Source organism: Hyaena hyaena, unplaced genomic scaffold (genome assembly GCF_003009895.1).
Source record: "Hyaena hyaena isolate Hyena2069 unplaced genomic scaffold, ASM300989v1 scaffold_1027, whole genome shotgun sequence".
Taxonomy (NCBI): Eukaryota; Metazoa; Chordata; class Mammalia; order Carnivora; family Hyaenidae; genus Hyaena; species Hyaena hyaena.
In genome coordinates, this window is record NW_024081658.1 from 209,387 (window position 1) to 221,668 (window position 12,282).

At 42.7% G+C, this 12,282-nt stretch overlaps 1 protein-coding gene across 1 annotated transcript in view; it reads left to right on the forward strand.

Moving 5' to 3' along the window:
* Positions 1-12,282, forward strand: part of MRAP2 (melanocortin 2 receptor accessory protein 2) — a 50,750-nt gene that overhangs the window by 11,557 nt on the left and 26,911 nt on the right. The window contains exon 2 of the mRNA XM_039221823.1: positions 9,758-9,891. Within this exon, the coding sequence (XP_039077754.1) occupies positions 9,765-9,891 (127 nt within the window). The 5' untranslated portion in view covers positions 9,758-9,764. The remainder of the gene's footprint in view (positions 1-9,757; positions 9,892-12,282) is intronic.

Consider the following 12,282-nt stretch of genomic DNA (forward strand, 5'->3'; position numbering starts at 1 on the left):
AGGAGAGCTTGCGGAGCAGTCAGTGTATCTCCAGGACTAGTGGAGGCAAGGGGACCCCAGCCAGGGCAGCACCAGTACTTTCCCCGCTGCCCAAGGCTCTCTCTGGTATGGAGGAGGAGGATTCCTCACAGCCTGGAGAAAATATTCCTTTTACATGGGAAGGAGTCGCCACAGGGACTCTGGAAAAGAACGAAGCTTACTCCTTGAAGGCTGGCCATAGCAGAAGGACCCACACCTGGAGGGGTCCCTGGATGTCCCCTGGGTGGTCTTTTGGTTCAGGGAGCTCTCAATTCCACTTCCCCCAAGGATATTGGTTGGGAAGTGCTGGTTTTTATTATTTTCTTATTAGAAAAAAATTTTAGAACTTTTTAAAATTTTGGTAAAATATGTATAACATAGAATTCACATTGTTGTGCAACCATCATTATCTGCCTCAAGAACATTTTCATCATCCCAAACTGAAACTCTGTTTCCACTAAACCATAACCTCCCATTTCTGCTTCTCCAAGACCTCAGCAACCACCATTCTATTTTCTGTGTCTATGAATTGAGCGCTCCAGGTACCTTGCTTAAGGAGAATCCCGCAATATTTGTCCTCATGTGTCAGGCTGATTTCACTAGCATAAGCCTTCAAGGTTCATCCCTGCGGTAGCATGCGTCAGAATTTCTTTTTAAGGCTGAATAATACCCAGTGCATGAATAGCTTACGTTTTGTTTCTCCACTCAACTACCAATCTACAATTGGACTGCTTCCAGCTTATAGCTATTGTGAATAGTGCTGTTGAGGACATTGGTGTACAAATAGCTGTTGGAGTCTCTGCTTTCGATTCTTTGGGGTATATTTCCAGAGCTGAAATTACTGGATTATAAAGTATTCTATGTTTAAATTTTTGAGGAGCTGCTATACTGCTTTTGACAGCAGCGGCACCATTTTACCTTCCCATCAGCAATGCACAAGTGTTTCAATTTCTCTCTACCCTTGCTAACACTTGTTATTTTCTGGTTTTGTTTTTGTGTTTGTTTTATAACAGCTGTCTTAATGGGTGTGAAGCGATATCTCATTGTGAAACACTGGTTTGTGATACAAACCACTGCTTTGGGTTTTTTATTTGACTCTAGTAGTTTTAAACATTACGTTTTCTGGGGCCTCCTAGGTGGCTCAGTCAGTTAAGTGTCTGACTCATGGTTTCTGCTCAGGTCATGATCTCATGGTTAGTGAGTTCAAGCCCCGCTTCGGGCTCCATGCTGACAATGCAGAGCCTGCTTGAAATTTTCTCTTTCTCTCTCTCTGGCCCTCTCTTGCTCTTGCTCTCTCTCTCTCAAAAATAAGTAAACTTAAAAAAACAAATAATAAATAAAATACATACTTTTTCTGAAGGCTCAGGGATAGAGGAAAACTAGACAGTATTGGGGACCCAGAAAACCCTAACTATAACAGTGGTCAACTTGGGATTCCACTGATATGTCCAATATGTCTAGAATTTCTTGAAGTCCAGACCAAGGAAAGTGAGGTCCAGAAAGAGGTAGCAGTTAAACGTATGGCATTTCTGTGGTGGGGACCCCAGCCCACCATGGGAGTGGCCCCATTTGTGGCAGTAGGACATCTGTGTTGGGATATAGAACAAACAGCACAGCATCCTGACACTTGTGTAGTGGGTTAGAGGAGTAGAGCCCTGTTTTGTTATATTACATAACTCCTTTGCCCTTTTCCACAGTCATCAGTTAATCTTTGGATCTTAAAGTTTGTTTCCCAAACCATGTAAAGCATGTTCTCTGGTCTGCTTGGCCATTTTATTCTGTATTGTAATTCACCAAATTGATGCCATGGTTATAAATCATTCTCCTCCGCTTGGTCAGTGTGACTCAGTTCATTACTTTCTCAGCCCGGGAGGACTGTGAAAACCTAGCTACCTAAGTCTTCAGAGCTGGGGCTGATGCATGGTTGCTGGGAGCAGTGTGCCTGCCGCCCCCACACCTGCCTCAGAGCCGCGCCTCGCCTCCTCCCTGGACGAAGAATCCATTCCTGATGGAGGCTTCACGGCTTCTCTCTGGAGTGTGTTTCCCCTGTGTGGGTAAGATGCTCTTCTCGATGTCCAACTAAAGTTTCTGTTAGAATGGGAAAACTCTGCTCTCAAGTTCATGGTCGACTAAGAGAATGAAAGAAGATAATTTTGCGGTTTCTCCACCGCAGGAAAAACTAATTGAACAAGTACTGAATTTCTGCTATGAGTGAGGCCTTGTGTGGGTTGCTGGAAGTACAGCAGGGAGCAAAGCAGAGGTCCTGCCCTGTTGGTGCTTATGGAAAAGAAAACAAAGGGAAGAGGAGGGCCCTGGAGGGCTGGTCCACGCAGTCCTAATATAGTTTGTGCTGTGGTGCGATGCAGAGATCTATTACCATCTCCAAAGATGTCTCCAAAGGGCCCAGAGATGGTCACTGTGTCCCAGCACCTCGTAGTTCACACAGTAAGCACTTGCTGGACTGAACTAGGGAGTCTGACAGAGTCAGGAAATGCTAACTTTAAAAATTACCTTCTAGTCTGTTGCCTACTATGTGGCTTCCCAGGGCATTAAGAGAGGAGGTGGATTTAGGAATCCAAACCACTGTCCTCATTGAGGCACCAGCTGGTGGAAGAAGGATGCCCGCCTGTTAATTAAGCATCTCTCCATTTCAGGTGTTGGCTGGAATTTATCTGCACAAAATCTTAAGTCCTGTTTCTGGTTTTGGAAGTTGTTCTTCTGTTGGCATGGATTCCGATTTCAAGACCAAGGTAGACTTCAGGCTTGGGAAACCTGCCCCATGTTCTGCTCCTGGAAACAAGTTAATGCTGTGCAGCAGAGACATGGGGATAGACAGGAAGAAGATGCATCCAGAATTTCTCTGCCAGCTGTCAGTCACCGCAGTTTTGAGATATGATGGGTAACTGAGTACTTTCTAGGAAATACCCAAGAACTGCATAAAACTTGATAGTGTAGAGAAATTTGGGAAGATGTCCCTTTCAGAAGGAAAGAGGTGTGTGTATGTGTGTGTGCATGCGTGTGTGTGTGTGTGTGTGTGTGTGTGTGTGTGTGTGTTATCTCTAGGCTGAACTGAGTGGCCAGATTCAGACTTCAAACATAAGATGCACACTTAAGTCAAAAGATAGTAGTTAGGAGGAGAATACTTCAAGGTCCCAGAAGCAAGACCTCTTTAATTGGAGGTCTTGAATTAAAAATTAAAAGAATTATTAAAATTTTCTTATTAAAAGAAAAATTAAAGAATTAAAAATCTATACTGTGTGAAAGAAGTTGCTGACTTAAAACAGATTCACAGAGAAGGAATATGCAAACGTGAGATTTAAAGTGTTAAGTAGGTAGAAGGTGGTGGGTCATTCCGAATCTATAAAAAGGAAAAGTAAACTGGAGAACAAGACCATGTCTGCATTTTTTAAAAGCGCTGCCCTGGAGGAAACTACAGAGGCTCTGATTTTAGAAGCTAAAGCATAATTCGTTGCTGGGATGTATTGCCTTTTAGAAGTGCTTTAGGAATACTCAGGGGCTCTGGTCTGTCATAAGCCTGACATAACCTTGCAGACTCTCATCTGATCTTTGTGTAGCCCTACCCACCGAGGTGTGGGCAAGATGGGTGCACAATTAGTCTTGACTTGGGGGGCCTAGTCATATCTCTGTGCGATGAAGGAATTAAGCTTCTAAAGCTGTGATTCAAAAGTTCTGACCTTAGGCTCCTCAGCCCCCAGAATCGGCCTAGCCAGGCTTTACCTTTGGTTTCTCAAATGCCTTTGCTTGGAGAGAGAAAGGGTGATGGGTCAAGAGAGTGACTTCTCTATTTCTCTGGGACAGTTGTTCCTAGGCATAGAAGGAAGAAAGAGATAAGAACAGATAACTAATGAGACCCTTGTTGCCCAGACTGGAATGGAGATTGGTGTCCTGGGTGGCATGCCCACTGCTGGAGTTGGGGGTTGAAGGGAAAGAAGATAGTATGACTGCAGTTGGGAATTTTGATCTCAAATTTGAATGGGTCTTTAGGTCTTCCTCCATACGTGCTGGTTACTATGGGGCTTTGGATCTGTGACACTGGCCAGCAGCTTCTTGGAGTGACTTTCTGGCTGTGATGTCGTGTGTGTGTGTGTGTGTGTGTGTGTGTGCGCGCGCGCGCGCGCACGTGCACACACATGCACCCACAGATGCACACTCATTTTGTAAGGGTTTATAGGCTTCTTTTGGGATCTCTCCTTAATGTTCTAGTCCTGTGTGTGAGTTGGCGATCACTTGGAAAAGACATATGCTGTTGTTTACACCTTAATATGGAAATCAAGGTCCAACTTCAAGGAAACAGCCCCCGTAGGCATGTGAACCCTCATGGCCCTGCAAAGATACTGATGAAGAGCCTTTATTCACTCCATAGAAGGGCCCATGTCCATATGCATCTTCCCAATTTGAAAGAGGTGGAGAGAATTGCTTGACCTGCCTTTAAGAAGGACATGTAGGCCCAGGGGTGGTGTGGGAGGCTGGGTTGGAGGAGGAACGATGAGATAACTGGAAGAAGGGATGAAAGTGTTGGGAATGTGTATGGGAGAAGGGGCGGTGTAGAGACGGCCGGCCCCGCTGTGAGAGTGTCTGACGCCTGCTAATCATTCTGTCTCTGTTTGGATTTGAGATCTTTCCTCCCTCCTCCAATGCTATCAATTGGCCTGAACTACCACATGTGGATGTGGAAAAGGTAAACTTCCTTTTCTGGTGTGGCTTTGAGGTGCCCTCACAATGCGTCATGATTGTTGTTGGCACGAGTGCTTTCAGCTGCTCAGGAGAGCAATTCGTCTCTCTGCTGCTCCAGGAAGCTCGCTTAGGATTCATTTCCTCTGGAAGAAGTTGTTTGTGATGATGCTAATAATGATGAAGAAATCCGACATTCAGGGAATTTGGGGAGGGGGCTGTCAAGAGCAGCAGGGGCACTGGAGGCAGCTGCTGTGCTGAGAGCCCTGCCTGTCCTGTTTGCTGTGTTTGGGAGACAGCAGCTGCTTGCTTGTCAGCTCCCCCGTGAGCGCGCCGTGGTGCCGTCTCCCACACAGGGTGTTATGGCCCAGACACCAGCTCCTCACTGTAGTGAAAATATCAGGCTCTGGAGGCTGACATGCTGGCATTTCCCAAAGGGTGAAGCAGTGCCAGCTCGTGTTTCTTGCAAAGCTCAGATAAGCAGCCTCGGGCTTTGAAAATGGGCATTATACAAACTACTGCCAGACTACAGCCTTCTGTTTATTTCTTGTCCTTGTGAATTTGGTGGCCCACGCTGATTAATTTGGGACTTGGATGAAAAATGTTGCCTCCTGGGCTTTTTCAAGGGTGTTGGTGACTGCTTGAGAGGAGAGGCCAGAAACACGGTTCTCCAAATCTAACTTTGGGGTTCAAGAACCAAGAAGAAATAGCTAGTGAAAACAGAAACCTCACCCCCGCCCCCTTTTATCTAAAGCCTGCCAAAATGGCGGCTGCTCTGGGAGGGGTTGTCCAGCCTTTCTTTCTGCTTCCCTGGAGAACCTCTGAGAGACTGAGCTCTGCTTTTCACTCCTTCTCGTCTCCAAGTGTTTGTCTTCCCTTTGCTCCTCCCTTAAAGGATGGCCTTTCCACTTTTAGGATCTCTGCACATGTGACTTTAATTGTGCATTGATCTCTATCCATCTCTAAATAGTTCTTTTAGATGAACAGGAATAGTGTAAGGGAGAGAAAAGAAGGAATGAGAAAACACTTTATCTGTGGTGGGTAAGGGCTTGAGATTTCTTGATATCTGCCTTTGTGGACAGATATAGCTTGTTTGCTAGTTCCTGGCCAGCCCTGTGAGATGGTGGTAATGCTTCTTTCTGACTTGAGAGAGTATCAGGGAGACCTGCCGGGTCTGGGCAGCCACAGATGGGGGTCACCGCTATGTACAGATGTGGAGAGCAGTGGACGCAAAGAATGGAAAACACTCACTTTTATTTCCTTCATTGTTTTATGTACTTTTGCTCTTTTCCTGTTATCCATTTTGACACTAGATGAAGCCTACTGCCTCTCTTTGCTCTGCTTAATACATTGGCTATAATGCCCAACTTCTAATAAAAATGAGATGATCAAATCAGATTTCATATAATTTTCCTTAAAAAATAGGAGAGATTATTACCATATTTTGACTTGATGGAACAGCATGAATCCCATGGTGCCCCTATTTCTCATTAAAACTTTTAAAGCATCTAAGTGAATACCTTTTGAGTTATTTTTATTATAATTGTATTCATTTGTCTCGGGCACACACATCAATGAACCACACGGTGAAATGGATAAGAATTGGCTGACAGGGGAGTTGGTGATGCTTGAAAAAGCCTAGGCTTTTCTGTCTCAGACTTGTATTTCTTAGCTTATAATAATAGTGCTGGCTGGTATGTATTGATCTTAACTGGGTCCTGGCTACCCATACTTCATACAAAATCACATGTAATCTGATGACGTTTTTGGGTGATGGGGGGGCTCATGGGGTCTGGAGCTGATGGCCAAGGAAGAATTCTTGAAGACATCTTTGGTCCAAAAAGGGTGGTTTTATTAAAGCATGGGGACAGGACCCATGGGCAGGACCCGTGGGCAGGAAGAGCTTCACTGGAGTCATGAGGGGTAACTCATTATATATTCTCAGGTTGGGAGGGGGTCAGGGATAGAGTAAGTCTCTAAGGAATTTTGGAAGCAAGGTTTCCAGGACCTTGAGGGGCTAGCTATTGCTAGGGAAACATCATTTATTACCACTTAATAAAACGTCGGTCGTGAGACCCTTCAGATGTATATCAGGAGGCCATAAGCTTGGAGTATGATTGCCAGCATATATATTGGGGCAGCTGAGATAAAGGAAGTTGACTTCCAGGATCCTCAAGGTTGGGATAATGTTAAGCTAAGGTTCTCTTTTGCCCCTGGCAAAGTGTCATCCTTGAGGCAGCTGAGCTCATAGAGGGAAGTTACTCTGTCGGTTTCAAGGACTTGTCAGGCAGTAAGGGAATTTAATTTTCTATTTGCCTTAGTTTCTCATATCACCATGGTAAGCACTTAAACCCCTTTCCTTTGCTCTTGGGTAGCCGGGAGTGCGAAGAATATCACACAGATCCCACCTGGGGTGTGTGTGGGGGGCAAGATGCTACCTTGTGCTTTGCCCCTCTGCCTGCCTCGTGTTCCCTCATCATAATCTTTACAGCACCTCCATGAAGTAGGTACTGTTATCATCATCATATTCCTGATGGGAACATTGAAGCTTAGATCTTTTTTTTCCCCATTGCTATAGAGGAGGGTTAGCAAACTTCTCTAAAATAGCAGAGGGTAAATATTTTAGGCTTTTTGGGCCATGCTATCTCTGTTGCCACTACTCAGCTCTGCTGTTGTAATGTTACAGAAGCCATTAAAAAGATATAAAACCCAACAAGGGTGGCTGCTGTGTTCCAGTAAAACTTTATTTGTAGACTCTGATATTTGAATTTCATATAATTTTCTTACAGCACAAAATATTATTTAAAAATTATTTTTCAACCATTGAACAATATAAAAACATTCTTCACTTGGAAGCTGTGCAAAAACAGGTGGTGGGCCAGATATGCTGACTCTAGTGTGGATGAGAGCTTGCAGGAAAGGAGAAAGGAGTTAGGAGGGACTGGTAGGAAGCACACTCTTACCAGAGGGAACAGCGTGTGTGCAGGGACAGAGAACATGAAGTCTTTGAGGAACTGCAGGAAATACAAGCACAGTTTGGTAGAGTATGATGCAATCTAAGAGGAGATATACCAAGGCCCAAGTCATGACCTTGTAGGAGCTTTTGAGGATTTTGGGGTTTGTCGTTAGGGAAATGGGAAGCCATTAAAGGTATTAAGTAAAGGAGTGACAGGAGCAATTTGTTTGTTTGTTTTTTTAAAGATCACTGGCAGGTAAGTGAAGAGTGGATCACAAAGGGTCAGTAAGAGTAGAAGCAGAAAAACCAGTTAGGCATCTCAAGAAGGGGGCCAGGTGGGTGATGATGGGGTCTACTTGTGACTATAGCCAGAACCACTTCCTGGCAGCATATGGAACGGAGGCAGAGCAAATATGAAGACCCAGGTCTCCCAGCCTCAAATCTAGTGTCACTTCCTGCATGGTGTGAAATCCTCCACATTCTTAAATGGACAAGATGTTTCTCCGATCTACCATTTATCTCTGAACCCTACAACTGAAGAGCTACTCTTTTTTCTCACACAATTCTTTTCTTCTGGAGGAAGTACTCATAAGTGAGGATAGTGTTGTTTAGGTTGGAGTTATTACTTTTCATTTCCTGAGGAAATTTATTGAGAGAAAGAATCTCTTCTTCAAATGATACAAAGACCAAAGATAATACTGTGGTAAGGGTTTTATGTTATTTTTGTGCCGGTGTTAGAAAGGTTACTGAATACTTCCTTGAAGGTCAGCTTTGCTTAAAATTTGGGTAGCTTTCTTTCCCAAAGGAGAAATGGTACATTCTCGCCTGCCTTTGAAGGGATGATTTGTTTGCCTGGGCACTCACAGTAACACTCCAGTTCTGATACTAGCATGCATCGCCAACTCAGAGCACACCATCCTTTGAACAATATGATGCTGAGGGGTGAGAGTCTGTTTCTATGGGGTCCAGGACTGGGGAATGAGGAAGAAAGGAAGAGGGAAAGATGTGACTCTTGCCTTGGGGTGGTGATTTTGCCTCAGCCTCCCTGGGGGTTGTATCCTAGAGGCAGCAGTAAGTGATACTGACCCAAAGTAGGAGAAGGGGAACTTCAGAAAGATCTTGGGGGTGGGACCCTGTGGTTATGACCTCTCAATGAATCTTGGTTTTAGCTGATCTTTCATTCAAATTTTCTTTTATATTACTCTTATTTGTCACTTTGTATTATTTCCCCAACATAAAGCAAGGTCTCTGGGCTCTGGGTCTGTATCTCAAGCACCTGCTTCCATCCCATAATGTACACTGTCTTGTAGACAGTTAGGTGCACAGTACTGAATACTAGCTCTGTTGACTTGTCAACTTCGGCATCCATGCTGCACCATGCAACATCTTGTCTCAATGAAGTCAGAGTTTTTAAATCTAAAATCATCACAGACACTCGGAACATCCTAAGGACAGGACAAGTTTCAGGAGTAAGTAGGCAAGATTCAGGCTTCCACTGAGAATCTTCTCCCATTATGCGACTTTTTGTTGACCACTTCTGTTTTTTCCCTCCCCCACCCCTGATTTCATTAGACTTTGGTTGCTTGTCTTTATTTTTGTACAGTAGGTACATATATATATATATATATATATATATATATATATATACTGTGCTAATTCACTTCTGGTACTGATTTATTTATTCTCTGTAGATATATGTAGGTGATGGAGCTTTACGTACTCACACAAGGTAATGAGGCTGAAGTTGTAAGCTTAGAGACTTTGGTATACTGTCTCCTTCCTTCTCTTCCTTCCTTTATCAGTTATTGAAAGTTGGTTATGTGCCAGGCATTGAGTTAAGTTCTGGGAGACAACAGAAGACATGGTATCTGATTTCAAATACATTCCATTCTGGTGGAGATAAAAGGAAACAATGGCTATTTGGTATGAAGTATAGGCCGCTAGTAAAAAACTCTCCCTGACCTCATGGAAGGGACCTCCTTGAGGCCTTTCTCTTCTGAACTTTTGAATGTGGGTCAAGAGCAATTAGAGTAATTGTGCATTTGAGGATGAATTAACAGGTTCTACATTTGCCTTTCTCCATTTTTGCAGGGTGAAGATGTCTGCCCAGAGGTTAATTTCTAACAGAACATCCCAGCAATCTGCATCTAATTCTGATTACACCTGGGAATATGAATATTATGAGATTGGACCAGTTTCCTTTGAAGGACTGAAGGCTCATAAATGTAAGTCTTATATAATTCCCCATTGTAAACATAATTTATTTGTCTTAACTTGTGAAATCCTCAGTAATGAATTTTCCTGAACATTCTTTTTACACAACTCTGTTCTGTATCCCCTAAACCCCAGAAAGCACCCCCTTCCAAACATTGTCTGATTGCTCAGAGATGGTATTACATGAGGGACAAAGAACTTGAAAGATTCCCTTAATGGAGGAACATGAATCAGTGCCATTCTCAAATTGAGATTCTTTTTTATTTTATTTTATTTTTTAAAATTTATTTATTGTTTAATTTACATCCAAGTTAGTTATCATATGGTGCAGCAATGATTTCAGGATTAGATTCCTTAATGCCCTTTACCCATTTAACCCATCCCCCCTCCCACAACCCCTCTAGCAACCCTCTGTTTGTTCTTTATATTTAAGAGCCTTTTATGTTTTGTCCCCCTTCCCTGTTTTTATATTATTTTTGCTTCCCTTCCCTTATGTTCATCTGTTTTGTATCTTAAATTCCTCATAGGAGTGAGGTCATATGATATTTGCCTTTCTCTGACTGACTTATTTCACTTAGCATAATATCATCCTCCAGCTCCATCCTTGTCATCCATGGATGGCAAGATTCATTCTGTTTGGTTGCCAAGTGATACTTCATAGTATATAATTACCACATCTTCTTTATCCATTCATCCATCGATGGACATTTGGGCTCTTTCCATACTCTGCCTATTGTTGATAGTGCTGCTATCATTGGGGTGTATGTGCCCTTTTGAAACAGCACGCCTGTATCCCTTGGATAAATACCTAGTAGTGCAATTGCTGGGTTGAAGGGCAGTTCTATTTTTAATTTTTTGAGGAACCTCTATACTGTTTTCCAGAGTGGCTGCACTAGTTTGCAGTGCAAAAGAGATCCTCTTTCTCCACATCCTCGCTAACATCTGTTGTTGCCTGAGTTGTGAATGTTAGCCATTCGGACCGGTGTGAGGTGGTATCTCATTGTGGTTTTGATTTGTATTGCTCTGATGATGAATGATGTTGAGCATTTTTTCATGTGTCTGTTAGCCATCTGGATGTCTTCTTTGGAGAAGTGTCTATTCATGTCTTTTGCCCATTTCTTCACTGGATTATTTTTTTGGGTGTTGAGTTTGACATGTTCTTTATAGATTTTGGATACTAACCCTTTATTTGATATGTCATTTGCAAATATCTTCTTCCATTCCATCAATTACCTTTTAGTTTTGCTGATTGTTTCCTTTGCTGTGCAGAAGCTTTTTATTTTGATGAGGTCCCAATAGTTCATTTTCGTTTTTATTTTACCTTGCCTCTGGAGATGTGTTAAGACCTCAACTGCGGCTGAAGTCAAAGAGGTTTTTGCCTGCTTTCCCCCACAAACTGAGATTCTTTTTAAAGTATTAGTGATTCCAGCTCTCCCAAACTGTGTGAACATTTGGGCCATCACAAGTGTGTACAAAAGTAGTCTGGAACTATTATTTGAAGAACCCTCTTTTCTAACACCTGGTCAATGGCATCCTTTCATCCCTGTTGGTTTTCTGAGGCTGTAGAGAGCATTCTATCTGTGTGTGTTTGTTCATGACAGACTAGAATAGCCTATGACAATTCCTAACTCTGTGTGATAGGCATGAATTATGTTTTATGTTATTGGAGTGATTAATGATCCAGCACAGAGCAAGGAAATACAGTTCTGTGGAAGGTTACTGTCCACCTCCAGTCGTAACTGCATGCTGACTGGCCAACACAAAGTTTCTTTGTTGTCTAGGAACTGCTGCCCACTCCTAGGTCCTGTGGTGACTACCCCCTACATATTCCAGAGATGTTTGGTGGTTTCAGAATGAATATCCATAGCACCATACAAATTTTAGGTTCTTAACCAGTTCATTTTCATGGGATACATTAGGAACTATAAGAAAGACTAGAAATGGAGATGCAAATGTAAAGGAAATACTTCTGCTGTTAGTATTTCCTCGATGCTACAATTCTGACCTATCTCTGTGTTAATGATCCTTCACTTTCACCTGCTGCTCCCTTGCAAGACTTCTTTTTTTTTTTCAGCCTTGTTGAGGCATAACTGACAAATAAGATTATAACATATTTAAAAGGTACCAAGTGATGATTTGGCATCCATATACATGGTGAACAGATTCCATCCATCCAGTTAATTGACACACTCATCACCTCAGATATTTCCCTTTATTTATTTTTTGGTGAGAACATTTAAGTTCTACTCTATTGCAAATTTTAATTATACAATACATGTTGTCAACTATACTTAACATGTTAAATCTTAGATCCTCAGACCTTATTCCTTTTATAACTGAAAATTTATAACCTTTTATCAACTTCTCCCTGTTCCCTCCACATCCAGCCCCTGGCAACCACT